This window comes from Pristiophorus japonicus, chromosome 2 (assembly GCF_044704955.1).
Source record: "Pristiophorus japonicus isolate sPriJap1 chromosome 2, sPriJap1.hap1, whole genome shotgun sequence".
NCBI lineage: Eukaryota > Metazoa > Chordata > Chondrichthyes > Pristiophoridae > Pristiophorus > Pristiophorus japonicus.
Window position 1 is genome coordinate 127,795,448 of NC_091978.1, and position 15,017 is coordinate 127,810,464.

Sequence of the window (15,017 nt, forward strand, 5' to 3'; positions counted from 1 at the left end):
GAAACTCGAGAGGAGTTTAAAAAGTGCAATTTAAAAAGGGAAGTAGGAAAGCAAAGAAAGAGCATGAAAAGATTTTGGCAAGTAAAATCAAGGAAACTCCAAAGATGTTTTATAAATGCATTAAGAACAAGAGGATAACTAGAGAAAAAGTCAGGCCTATTAGAGACCAGAAAGGTAATCTGTGTGTGGAGGTGGAAGATGTGGGTATGGTTTTTAATGAATACTTTGCATCTGTTTTCACAAGACACTGCAGTCAGGGAGGAGGAGTGTGAAATATTAGATGAAATAAACATAGTGAGAGAGGAGGTTTTAAGGGGCTTAGCAACTTTGAAAGTGGATAAATCCCCAGGCCTGGATTAAATGTATCCCAGACTGTTAAGCGAAACAAAAGAGGAAATAGCAGAGGCTCTGACCATCATTTTCCAATCCTCTCTGGCTACTAGTGTGGTGCTGGGGGACTGCTAATGTTGTACCTTTGTTTAAAAAGGGAGAAAGGGATAGGCCGAGTAATTGCAGGCCAGTCAGCCTAAATTCGGTGGTGGGAAAATTATTGGAAAAATTTGAGGGACAGGATAAATCTTCATTTAGAAAGACACGGATTAATCAAGGTCAGTCAGCATGAATTTGTTACGGGAAGGTCGTGTCTGACTAACTTGATGTCAATGAGAGTAGTGCATTTGATGTAGGGTATATGCATTTTAGCAAGGCTTTTGATATGGTCCCACGTGGCAGACTGGTCACGAAAGTAAAAGCCCCTGGGTTTCAACGCAAAGTGGCAAGTTGGATCCAAAATTGGTTCAGCGGCAGGAAGCCAAGGGTAATGGTTGATGGGTGTTTTTGTGACTGGAGGGCTGTTTCCAATGGGATTCCGCAGGGCTCAGTGCTAGGTCCCTTCCTTTTTGTGGTGTATGTATCAGTGATTTAGACTTGAATGTAGGGGGTATGATTAAGAAGTTTGCAGATGATACTAAAATGTGATTGGTAATGAAGAAAGCAGCTGTAGACTGCAGGAAGATTTCAGGTGGGCAGAACAGTGGCAAATGGAATTCAAGCTTGAGAAGTGAGATATAATGCATTTGGGGAGGGCTAACAAGGAAAGGGAATACACATTAAATGGTAGGACACTGAGCTGTAAAGGAACAAAGGGACCTTGGAGTGCATGTTCACAGATCCCTGAAGGTAGCAGGCCAGGTAGATAAGGTGGTTAAGAAGGCATATGGAATACTTGCCTTTATTAGCCGAGGCATAGAATACAAGAGCAGGGAGGTTATGCTTGAACTGTATAAAACACTAGTTAGGCCACAGCTAGAGTACTGTGTGCAGCTCTGGTCATCACATTACAGGATAGATATAATTGTCTAGAGAGGGTACAGAGGAGACTTACAAGGATGTTGACTGGATCGAAGAATTTTAGCTATGAGGAAAGATTGGATAAGCTGGGTTTTGTTTTTTTTGGAACAGAGGAGGCTGAGGGGAGACCTTATTGAGGTGTATAAAATTATGAGGGGCCTAGATAGACTGGTTAGGAAAGACCTATTTCCCTTAGCAGAGGGGTCAACAACCAGGGGGCATAGATTTAAAGTAATTGGTGAGGGGATTTGCGGGGAAATTTCTTCACCCAGAGAGTTGTGGGGGTCTGGAACTCACTGCATGAAAGTTGTAGTGGCAGAAATCCTCACCACATTTAAAAAGTACTTTGATGTGCACTTGAAGTGTAATGAACAGGACTATAGACCAAGAGCTGGAAAGTGGGATTTGGCTGGATTGCTCTTTGTCGGCTACGTTGAGCCAAAATGGCCTCCTTCGGTGCCGTCAATGTCTATGATTCTGTGTTTGGACCAAGGGCTGTAATTGGGTCTAGAGCCAGTTGGTCCTGGCGGAACCCAAACTGAGTGCTGGTGTGCATGTTATTGATGAGTAAATTCCGCTTCCTAGCACTGTCAATGACGACCTGGTAGGGACAGCACATTTCCTTTCCTAAATGACAATAGTGAAGCAGATGGGTTTTTGTACAACAATTCACTTGTTTCATATCATCATTGCTAGTGTTTTATTCAAGATTTATTTAATTAACTGAATTTACATTCCCCAGCTGCCGTGATGGGATTTGAACTCATGTCTCTGGATTACTAGTCCAGTAACATAACCACCAATACAAAGCAAAATACTGCGGATGCTGGAATCAGAAATAAAAGCAGAAAATGTTGGAAGTCTGAGCGGGTCAAGCATCTGTGGAGAGAAAAATAAAGTCAACCACTATGCTACTGGACTAAGCTTATGTTACTTGTATGCCCTATCTACTGTTGCCCCCTTAACCAATCTAATTCATAGTCCATTCACATGGATAAAATCCCAGTCCCTTTTATTATTTTAAATACCTCAATCAAATCTCCTCGAAGTCTATGCCTTTCTAGAGTAAGAAGACCCAGCTTTCTAAGCCTGTCATAACTAAATACTATTAAACTAGATATCAATTTTTGAGGATGTAACTAGTAGAGTGGACAAGGGAGACCCAGTGGATGTGGTGTATTTGGACTTTCAAAAAGCTTTTGACAAGGTGTCCCAAAAGAGAATGTTGTGCCAAATTAAAGCACATGGTATTGGGGGTAATGTACTGACGTGGATAGAGAACTGGTTGGCAGACAGAAAGCAGAGAGTCGGGATCAACGGGTCCTTTTCAGAATGGCAGGTAGTGACTAGTGGGGTGCCGCAGGGCTCCATGCTGGGACCCCAGCTATTTACAATATACATCAATGATTTAAGGTGAAGGAATCGAATGTAATATCTCCAAGTTTGCAGATGACACTACACTACGCTGGGCGGCGGTGTGAGCTGTGAGGAGGATGCTAAGAGTCTGCAGGATGACTTGGACAGGTTAGGTGAGTGGGCAAATGCATGGCAGATGCAGTATAATGTGGATAAATGTGAGGTTATCCATTTTGAGGGCAAAAACACAAAGGCAGAATATTATCTGAATGGCGGCAGATTAGGAAAAGGGGAGGTGCAACGAGACCTGGGTGTCATGGTTCATCAGTCATTGAAAGTTGGCATGCAGGTACAGCAGGCGGTGAAGAAGGCAAATGGTATGTTGGCCTTCATAGCTAGGGGATTTGAATATAGGAGCAGGGAGGTCTTACTGCAGTTGTACAGGGCCTTAGTGAGGCCTCACCTGGAATAGTGTGTTCAGTTTTGGTCTCCTAATCTGAGGAAGGACGTTCTTGTCACTGAGGGAGTGCAGCAAAGGTTCAGCAGACTGATTCCAGGGATGGCTGGACTGTCATAAGAGGAGAGACTGGATCAACTGGGCCTTTATTCACTGGAGTTTAGAAGGATGAGAGGGGATCTCATAGAAACGTATAAGATTCTGATGGGACTGGACAGGTTAGATGCAGGAAGAATGTTCCTGATGTAAGGGAAGTCCAGAACCAGGGGACACAGTCTTAGAATAAGGGGGAGGCCATTTAGGACTGAGATGAGGAGAAACTTCTTCACTCAGGGAGTTGTTAACCTGTGAAATTCCCTGCCGCAGAGAGTTGTTGATGCCAGTTCATTGGATATATTCAAGAGGGAGTTAGATATAGCCCTTACGGCTAAGGGGATCAAGGGGTATGGAGAGAAAGCAGGAAAGGGGTACTGAGGGAATGATCAGCCATGATCTTATTGAATGGCTGAAGGGCCGAATGGCCTACCTCTGCACCTATTTTCTATGTTTCTATGAATGGTGGTGCAGGCTCAAAGGGCCGAATGGCCTACTCCTGCACAAATTTTCTATGTTTCTATATAATCTCATGATCCTTCTCTGAACCTTTTCCAGGGCCTCTAAATTACCCACCATGTGAAGAGACCATAACTGGACACAGTTTTCTAAATAAGTCCAAAGCAAAGTCTTGTACAAGGAATTATAATGCTTTTGTTTTATATTGGATTGTCCTCATAATAAATCCTAAAATACTACAGTATTTGCTTTTGCTATATTGCCTCTTGGCACTGGTTGTGAACTTTTTGACTGGTGTACTATAACATCTAGGTCTCTTTTCCACTCAACAGACTTTACTTCAGAATGCTGCATGGTATATTCATGCTTGGCTTTAGCCACACTGATGTGCATTACAGTAAATTTAAATTTCATCTGCCAGTCGTGGGCCCATTCCCTCCCCCGTGCCCCCCCGAAACCCCATCTCATCGAGAGTAGTCTTTTTTTTTTACTAATCCAAGGATCTAACATTAGCGCAAATCTTTGTGCCATCACGAATTTGTCGGCAATTCCTCAGATCATTAATATAGATCGTGAACAGCAGAGCAATGGTCCGAACACCAATCCCTGTGGGAGTTCACCAGTAACCAGTTTCCACAAAGAACCACTATCATTCATCACAACCCTCTGTCTACGAGAATTCAACGAGTTCTTTATCAAACTCAGAGGCATAACTTGATGGGTTGCCACAATTTCAGAAATAATGTTATATTTTTAAATTGCCTATGGGCAAGAGCAAGAATCTGGCAGTTTCTCAACCATACCAGGAAAAAAAATTTCTGCACACTACTGTTGGAAAGTTAATAAGTACAATCCACTCAGCCCGAGTCCAGGGTGGTACAATCTTACTTGGCTACAAGGAGAGGAGAATTGGAATTCAAAATGTAGACAAATGTGCAGTTTGGAAGAAAAAAGGTACTTCAGTCCTCTTGGCTTAATTGGAAATAAAATCACTCCCCCCTCTTTCCTTCCCCCCCCCCCCCCCCCCAGTGTTTACAGCAATGAATAGTCAAACTACTTTTAAATCAGTTCTATAACTTCAGCTCATAGATAGACAAAATGCTTGAATTGTTAAGTTTTTGATTTGCAATTAATTGGAAAAAAGAGCCTTTGAGTATGTGAAAGGGAGAACTTTTATACTGTAACTTCTCCCCCTAGGCTTTATTTTTTTAAATACATTAAATCAAAGTTATTGAAAGTACTCAAACTGTTTCATCAAACTGTGGTTCAGTGGGTAATACTCTTGCCTCTGAGCCAGAAGGTTGTGGGTTCAAGTCCCACTCTAGGGATTTGAGCACAAAAATCTAGGCTGACACTCCAGTGCAGTGCTGAGGGAGAGCTGCACTGTCGGAAGTGTCATCTTTTGGATGAGGCAGAGAGGTTGTTTCCACTGGTCGCGGAGACTAGAACTAGGGGGCACAGCCTCAAAATACAGGGGAGCCAATTTAAAACCGAGTTGAGAAGAAATTTCTTCTCCCAGAGGGTTGTGAATCTGTGGAATTCTCTGCCCAGGGAAGCAGTTGAGGCTAGCTCATTGAATGTATTCAAATCACAGATAGATAGATTTTTAACCAATAAGGGAATTAAGGGTTATGGGGAGCGGGCGGGTAAGTGGAGCTGAGTCCACAGCCAGATCAGCCATGATCTTGTTGAGTGGCGGAGCAGGCTCGAGGGGCTAGATGGCCTACTCCTGTTCCTAATTCTTATGTTCTTATGAGATGTTAAACCGAGGCCCCGTCTGCTCTCTCAAGTGGACATAAAAGATCCTATGGCACTATTTCAAAGAAGAGCAAGGGAGTTATGCACCGTGTCCGGGCCAATATTTAGCCCTCAATCAACATACCAGAAACAGATTATCTGGTCATTATCACATTGCTGTTTGTGGGAGCTTGCTTGTGTGAAAATTGGCTGCCGCGTTTCCTACAAATTACAACAGTGACAACACTCAAAGTACTTAATTGGCTGTAAAGTGCTTTGAGACGTCCAGTGGTCGTGAAAGGTGCTATATAAATACAAGCCTTTCTTTTCCTTAAATACAGAATATACATTTAAATATAATTTCACACTGATGTTGAACTAACTGATTAATTTGACTTTACAGGATCATAGTAGTATCATACAGCACAGAAGGAGGCCATTTGACCCATTGTGCCTGTGACAGCTCTTCGGTCGAGCTTATTCAATTAGTCTCACTCCCCTGCTCCTTCTTCATAGCCCTGTTTTAAAAAAAAATGTCCTTCAAGTATTTATCCAATTCCTTTTTGACAGTTACAATTGAATCTGCTTCCACTACCCTTTCAGGCAGTGCATTCCAGATCACAACAACTCACAGGGCTGGATTTTTAGCTTTGCTCATTTCGGGGCAGTAATGGCGGCGGGGCTGTAAAGTTTGCACCCGTGAACAGTTTGCACCTCACTCAGCAATATTCACCCTGAGTGTGGGATGGAGCGCTAAGGGAGGCGTTGCCCACCTTGGGGTGCTTGGCCGACTGAGCATGCAAAAATCCCAAGCTAAAGAGCCGGCCTCGGCGTGCTAGGAGATGTCTGGGGAGGAAAGAAAAACACCAAAAACATTCCCAATAAATAACTCATGCCATCAAAACATAAGTCGCGAAAAAATAAACAATCACGCTTACCTGAGGTCGACGTTACTTACCCCACTGCAGCCGCTACAGCTCGGACTGCACATTTTCACAGGAGCGCTACGGATTGGGTGTGAACCAAAATTTGAGCCGGTGTCGTAACCAGGGGCGTTGCACACTGGCTCGCCTCTTCAGGGCGGTAATACTCCGTGCCCCGCCGAAACCAGCCCCGAAAACCCTGGTGGGGCGTTGGAAGCTGGCCACCCGCCGGAATAGGTTACCGCTGCCATTGTTGCCCCTCCGGGGCATAAACAGAGGTGTCAACAAGCCGAAAATCCAGCCCAGTACTGTGTTTTTTAAAAAGTGTTTCACATGCCGCCTCTGGCTCTTTGGCTAATCAGCTTAAAATCTGCATTCTCTGATTACCATCTCTTCTGCCATTGGAAACAGTTTCTCTTTATTTACTCTTATCAAAACTGTTCATGATTTTTGAACATCTGTCAAATTTCCTCTCAACCTTCTCTGTGCTGAGGAGAATTGTGTGTACATAATCTTGAGCTGTACCTCTATCTTACTGCTGCTTTTTATGATTGCATATATCAAAGCACTGCTAATGCTTAAGTAGTTTTTTTTTTAATCCCTCTCTGTTTTAAAATGTATTCTTTCAGTTAAAAACTTTAATGGCTGATTCAGCCTTTTACTTGTGTTTCAAGGAAGAGGAGGTTTCACCTCAGCTGTTCACTTTCCATGAAGCAGTGTCACAGATGGTGGAAATGGAAGAACAGGTCGTGGAAGACCACAGGGCAATATTCCAGGTAAGAAATATTAGTCTATGGTAATCTTTTGTCAAACAACTCTAAAGGAATTTTATACAATGATGTTGAATTTCCAACGGGATAATCAGTTTTTCTTTCCCACTGGGCTATAGTTGCTGCTATTTGTATTTTAATATGAGATCTTAATACTGGGGGTTGATTGTCTCTATCTGTTTGTGTCCCAAAGTTTCCACTCTATTGCTAGCTGGCATGACTCCATCTCATTCCCAAATGTCCTATAACTGCTATCAGTTTTACTTAACAATCTATGGTATTAAAGATATGCTAAGTTGAATGTAAATTTGCTCACTATCACAGTAAGCGTTACTATAATGTGACTCAATTAGGATCAACTTATGTTTTGTCACTAATCAAGATACCAAAAACAATGCTGGTTGAACAGAAAATCACAGAGTGAGAATCCCTTGTAAATACCTCTAAGAACAAGTTTTTTTTTAAGTTTCAAGGGCTGTTTTTAGTCAATCAATATTTTGTACATATATAAAACTTGCTGCCATCTCCAAAGTGGACAATATGATACAGGAAGAAAAACTAATTTAAAGATAAGTGTTTTTTTGGCTAGCAAAAACATTATATAATTAAGTAAGGGGAGATATGAGGGGGCAAACTGAATTAGTTTTAACTTGTTTTAATGGTTTACATCATTCATATTATTTAAAGATTTATAAAACCAACTAGCTCAGGGACATAATGATTTTGAAGCTTCAGGATTAATACTCATTATGCTGTATCAACATTGGTTTGTTTTTTCTATCTACAGGAATCTATTCGGTGGCTAGAGGATGAAAAAGCACTTCTGGAGATGACTGAAGAAGTGGATTATGATGTGGATGCATATTCCACACAGCTGGAGTCTATTTTAGATCAGAAGATTGAAATTCTAACAGAACTGAGAGGTAGGTTTACAGAAATGTAATGACCAATCTGTTGGCATACAAATTAATAAGTCTTGTAGAATAGCAATTATTTTTATGAAGGCAACTATAATCAAAGATTGAAAACAAAATAAATTTTAATAACATTAGCCCAGAATTTGCGGTCCTGATGAATGTGAACTGGCAGCATTCGCTGTCATTTTGCCTTTGAAACTGACAGCAACTTAAGGATTTAATCGCATGTGCAGCCTAATGTGGAAATCCTGAAGTTGCAGTCTGTCATTCACTGTCCTCTACAGGCTGCACTGTGGTCCTGGACAGACTCCTGGGCCACAGGAGCCTGCACTGCCAGTTTTTCATGTTTCAGTTTCTACTTACATAGAAACATAGAAAATAGGTGCAGGAATAGGCCATTCGGCCCTTCGAGCCTGCACCACAATTCAATAAGATCATGGCTGATCATTCACCTCAATACCTCTTTCCTACTTTCTCTCCATACCCCTTGATCCTTTTTGCCGTAAGGGCCATTTCTAACTCCCTCTTGAATATATCTTAACGAACTGGCATTAACAACTCTCTGCGATAGAGAATTCCACAGGTTCACAATTCTCTGAGTGAAGAGGTTTCTCCTCATCTCGGTCCTAAATGGCTTACCCCTTATCCTTAGACTGTGACCCCTGGTTCTGGGCTTCCCCAACATCGGGAACATTCTACCTGCATTTAACCTGACTAGTCCCATCAGAATTTTATGTTTCTATGAGATCCCCTCTCATTCTTCTAAACTCCAGTGAATACAGGTCCAGTTGATCCAGTCTCTCCTCGTATGTCAGTCCTGCCATCCCGGGAATCAGTCTGGTGAACCTTTGCTGCACTCCCTCAGTAGCAAGAACGTCCTTCCTCAGATTAGGAGACCAAAACTGAACACACTATTACAGGTGAGGCCTCACCAAGGCCCTGTACAACTGCAGTAAGCCTTACCTGCTCCTATACTCAAATCCCCTAGCTATGAAGGCCAACATACCATTTGCCGCCTTCACCGCCTGCTGTACCTGCATGCCACCTTTCAATGACTGATGTACCATGACACCCAGGTCTCTTGCACCTCCCCTTTTCCTAATCTGCTGTCATTCAGATAATCTGCCTTCATGTTTTTGCCACCAAAGTGGATAACCTCACATTTATTCACACTGTACTGCATCTGCCATGCATTTGCCCACTCACCTAACCTGTCCAAGTCACCCTACAGCCTCTTGGCGTACTCCTCACAGCTCTCACCACCACCCAGTTTAGTGTCATCTGCAAACTTGGAAATATTACATTCAATTCCTTCATCTAAATCATTGATGTATATTATAAATAGCTGGAGTCCCAGCACTGAGCCCTACGGCACCCCACTAGTCACTACCTGCCATTCTGAAAAGGACCCGTTTATCCCGACTCTCTGCTTCCTGTCTGCCAAGCAGTTCGCTATCCATGTCAATACATTACCTCCAATACCATGTGTTTTAATTTTGTACAACAATAATCAACAATCCCCCTTTAGCTATTTACAAATCTATGTCTTGTATTTGCCTTTTATTTCAATGATTTCTCTCATTTATGTTCCATTTTGTCTCGGATGCAGATCGCATGCCATTTAACCATTTCCAGTTCTCTAAGCATTTTACATGTCATTCTATTTATTTTCCTCCTGTGTGTGTGCATTGTGTATGTTTGTTTTCCACATTCCCTGCTACTTTTTAAATTCCCTGCTATTTATCTAATGTTTTCCAGTTCTGAGGAAGGGTTCCACACCCCAAACATTGACTTGTGTTCTCTTGACAGATGCTGTCTGATCTGCTGAGTGTTTTTAACATTTGTTTCAATTTTCCAGCATTTGCAGTATTTTGTTATCTGTTCAGAGCCATAGTCAAGGTAGTGTATTGTTTCTACAGAATAATTGCTGCACCATTTTGAACATGGATCTAGCTTGTCTTGTATCGACATACATTCAAGTATTGTGCTTTTCGGCAGATACACATTACATTTTCGGAGGAAGCTCCGCAGACTTGAATACTTATGTATCTGAAGGCTCGTTTAACTTCTACCCAAGATACAAGAGCTCATGTGATCGGAATTTCCTCTCGCATTGAATCTCTCTCCCTTATTGATGCTGTTCCACTCATTGTTAAAATCGATGTTTGTTATACTGTCAGTTTTATTAGGACTCCTTGGTATTGCATGCTGTCTTAATGTCAGTAGCAATCACTCTCGTCTTGCCTCTGGAATTCAGCTTTTGTGTCCATGTTTGGACCAAGGCTGTAATGAGGTTTGGAGCTGAATGGTTCTAGCGGAACCCAAATTGAGCATCAGTGAGCAGGTGCTGCTTGATCACACTGTTAATTATTCATTTCATCACTTCCTTGATGATTCAGAGTAAGCTGATGAGGCAGTGATTGGGTTGAATTTGTCCTGCCTTTTGTGGACAGGACATATCTGGGTAACTTTCCACAATCCTGGGTAGATGTCAGTGTTATAACTGTAGTGGAACAATTTAGCTGGAGGTATGGTTAGTTCTGGAGCACAGGTCTTCAGCAGCACATTCACTTTGAGTAGGTTAAGGGGTTTTCTGATTGAGAGATTTAAAATAATGAAGGCCATCGGAATGATTTTTCCCTGTAGTATATGAATCCAAAACAAGGGAACGTGACCGTAGAATTTGAGCTAAAGCAGTAAATGGCAAATTCCAGAAAGGCTGCTTCACATGAAGGATTGTGAGGAAGTAGAATGCCCTGCAGCAGCAGACCATAGATGCAAAATTAATTGAGGTGTTTAAAAGAGAGCTATCTACTCATCTGGGCCATAAGAATATTAAGAGATGGGGAGACGGGCAAGAAGTTGGGATTAAAAGGATAGAGCTGCCATTGTTAACAAAAAATGGTGAATCAGGCTCGGTGGACCATATGACCTACATCTGTTCTTGTGCTACTAGAAGGAAAGAACTTGCATTTATCTAATGCCTCTCGATTTCAGGATGTCCTAAAGCAATTCATAGCCAGTGAAGTATTTTATTTGAAATATAGTCACTGTTTAATGTAAAGAAATGTGGCAGCCAGTTTGCACATAGTGAAATTCCACAAATAGCAATGAGATTAATGACCAGATAATCTGCTTTTGGTGGTGTTGGTTGAAGGATAAATCTTGGTCAGAACACGAGGAGAATTTCCCTGCTCTTCTTCGAATGGTGTCATAGCATCTTTTTATGTCCATCTGACAGGACAGATAGGGTCTTGGTTTAGTAGTTAATCTCCAATAGTGCGGAACTCTGTCAGTACTGCACTGAAGTGATAAAGAAAGAGGAATATTAGGACTATCTAACATAATTCTGACCTTGATGTCTGTGTGTTACAATGTTTGAGAGTTCCAGTGCCACTTGAATCTTCTCTTTCCCACTTTCCCTCCACCTTCAGCACACCCCACCCAACTTCCCCACCTTCAAACAATCACAAATTACCAATTTCACTCCAGTTATAGCTTGGTATATCTTTCTGGTTGGCAGACAATTGCCATTTGTAGAAGGCATTTCCCAATTGTGCGCCAGCCAGAATTCACAGTGCACAATCTAATAGATTGCAAGAAGTTTAAAATGGAAATTCAAAATCTAACTTTACACATGCACATTTTGAAAGGAAAAGCGTATGTGAGGTTTTGGGTTAATTGGAGATAAAATCAACCACCAGATACAAGTAGCTCAGCTTGTTAATGCAAGGAGTAATTAAGATAAAAATTTGGACCACTTTTTAAATAAGTCTACAACTTCAATTCATAGAAATGAGGCAACTTGCTTGAATTAATATTTTTTCATTTATATTTGATAAAGAAAGGCTCAGTTTCTATTACTACACATTTTAAGCTGTTACTGTTCAATGTTACAAAGCTACTTTATTCAGTATACAAATAATTACTCTAATTCAACCATTAATTTCATCATGTATGAATGTCGGTTCTGTTTCTCCTGTGCACATTACTTAGCACATATTGGGGGTCATTTTTAGTTTTGCTGATGGCAGAAATCTGGCGGTAGTGAATCGGCTTGATTTTCTTTTCCACTGACTTCAAACACCATCAAAAGTGAAAATTACCCCTCTTTTTCCCGCAGTACATGACTAACTTGTATCTTATGTTTTACAGATAAAGTAAAAGCCTTCCGTACAACTCTTCAGGAGGAAGAACAGGCTAGTAAGCAGATCAATCCCAAGCGGCCAAGAGCTATTTAAATGACAGACAAATGCGCAGAGGATTAACTGATTCACTAAATCCTTATTACTGAAACTTCCCTACTAATGTCGAGCTGTGGTATATAGAACCCAATCACTGGAATGCTAAGAACTTTCGGAACTACATCAATTGAAACTTTTTATTATTTTACTTGAATAATTTTTCTTCTGAACACACTCCCATGGTATTACTACTAAACAAATGTTTCTAATCCAACAGCACAAATTCACAGGGTTAGGACTTTATGAAGTACTTCATTTGAAAGTTTTTGGGCTTTGGTCAGAAAATCTTTGCCAACTTTTTTTTAATGTGTCAAAATGACTCTGGAAATTACGCTGTTAGATACTCTGTATTTTTTTTATTTTTTAATTGATGTGGTTACATTTTGTTACCATAGTTGGCTGTGCAGTTTTGAAGTGTGTTTGCATGCATGCACAACCCATTTGTGGTGTGAAGTAACTTCCCAATAGACCAGACTGAGCTTATCCTTGTTTTCTCTGTGCCTTCCAAAAGGCTGAAGTCCCCAAATCAACAGGCGTCCCAACAGTAGGCACATCTGTTACTTAATAAAAAGCATTCCTTGTGTTCTGTGTGATTAATTTATTGTGCTATGTATTTTTTTTGTTTTAGTTGTTTTTGAGCCATCCTTTGTCTAGTTCTATTATTTCACAAAATATGTGCCATATCATCAATGTATTTAAAATGGCAGTTGGTCTTGAATGTATAATGGTACACTAATACAGCTTGACATTCCACATACATATAATTTATCAATGAAGTCTTAAGTGTAGCTTTTTTACAGTGTACATTGTTTTTTAAATTACTGTAAAGTGCTTTATAGCATCTCATTTTAATGGCTATAAAGAGCAAGAGTATTGAAAATAAAGTAAAATGAACTGTTGGGAGGGGTTGTATTTCGAGCAAGGTCAGTACATGCACTAGATGTTATGGTTATATCTAAATTAAACAATAGGATTCAATTACAAAGTTTCCTTCATATTTCAAGGTTTTAATGTGAACATACTTTTACATATTTCTGTAAAAAGGGTTAATTAAAATATAGATTTAAATGGTAGTGACTAATGTATTTTAAAAAAAAAAACACACTTGCTTTGGAGTAGTGGTAACGCAAAGCTTGCAAATGAGTGTGTGGAATAGTTTACAGTGTTGATGTTTCACGCTGTTCAAATGAGCAGGGGAGACATCGCTGGGAAACGAGGTTTTAGGAAAATGTGGGGGGGAAAAAAGTCTGCTGTCCCTACATTTTTTGATTCCTTTAGCAACTTTTATGATAAACCTCTCATCGGTTATGTACAATATAAAATTTTCCTCAAAGGTTAATTTAAACCACATTTGAAATGTAGTATTAAAGCAATGTAAACCATTTCATTGGTATGATCTGACAAATTTCAGCTAGACAGTAAAAATGTACAAGTTAATCATTTCTCATTTGTAACTACAGTATCAGTTCATGTCGCATTTGTATACTGATGATGCAAACTTTCAGTCCATTCATTTTGCCAGTTTACCTCCTGCAAGCATCAGTAAAATGTTTCTGAATGTGAAAAATTAAGTTTAATGCAGCATCCTTCCAATTAATGTAAAATGTGTATTTGATGTGTCTATTAATACAATCAGAACTGCACAATTCATACATGAGCCACATTGAGATGATTTAGAGCTAGAGATATAATATTTGAAGGTTTTTGATAGAATATTGCGGTAATTATAAGTCGACGAACTTTGGACATTCAGAAAAGTACATTAACACTGGTTTTCAATTAATTATCACTTTAGCAGAGAAGGTTAATTAACATTAATTGAGAACCCTGTTCTTGGCAGCTCAAGACACCCAAATATATCATCATGATGTTTTGAAGCAGAATGTTTTAATTTAAATCATTTTATTTACAGAATCGTTTGGAATAGTGAAGGGTTGTATGTCAGATTTACATTTAAGTACATTTTGTGATGTTTTGCTCTTAAGTTTCTAAGTAGCCTTTTGTAAAATACAAAATAAAATTAAAGGAAGCTAGAAATGGATCTATGGGTTTCAAAATAGTTTTTGTTTTTAATATAGTATGTTTGTGTAACACTCCGTACCTTTGTTAACCTTTTTAACAATAGCACAATGCATCAATTGTTCTGCTTTTTCTTAGTTTTCATATTGTGGCATTTTATATTGTGGCTTCCTATTCAGAACTACATTAGTTTTAAACATCATCATTTGTTCCCGATGTAGAATTAGGATTTGAAAAAGGAATTCAACAGTCTTTGCTATCATTTATATTCCTGCCTTTTCTCCTCCATTTATGTTGCTGCGTGTGCTTCTTAGCTGTTTCATTCCTTGTGGAGAGAGAATTATACTTCCTTATTTAGGTTGTTTAATGGCCTCCCGTGAAAATTTACTACAATAGAAGGTGGGTACTTAAATTTTATAGTAATTAACATAATGTCTGGGTAGCTCAAAAAGCACAATGTTCTGTTCAGAAGAATTGTGAATTTAAACACGAATTAATATATATAGTCAGAGTATCTGCCATTATCAGCTGCTGTTAGTAAAAGGCAGACACCAAACAGAATAAAAACACCCATGGAAATCTTTATTTTTTTTCAAATAAAAATGGAATAACTTTTAACTGTAATCTCAAAAGTTCAGTTAATCATCAATTGATTGATTTACACTCATGTAGTTTGTTATAATCTCAGTAAG

General features: G+C 39.8%; 1 protein-coding gene across 5 annotated transcripts in view; it reads left to right on the forward strand.

Annotated features, from left to right (window-relative positions):
• Nucleotides 1-13,873, forward strand: part of kif2a (kinesin family member 2a) — a 225,386-nt gene extending 211,513 nt beyond the window's left edge. For all 5 annotated transcript variants that reach the window (XM_070869241.1, XM_070869257.1, XM_070869252.1 and 2 more), the window contains 3 exons: nt 7,050-7,151; nt 7,933-8,068; nt 12,218-13,873. In XM_070869241.1, coding sequence (XP_070725342.1) covers nt 7,050-7,151; nt 7,933-8,068; nt 12,218-12,303 — 324 coding nt within the window. In that variant the 3' untranslated portion in view covers nt 12,304-13,873. The remainder of the gene's footprint in view (nt 1-7,049; nt 7,152-7,932; nt 8,069-12,217) is intronic.
• Nucleotides 13,874-15,017: the final 1,144 nt, after the last annotated feature.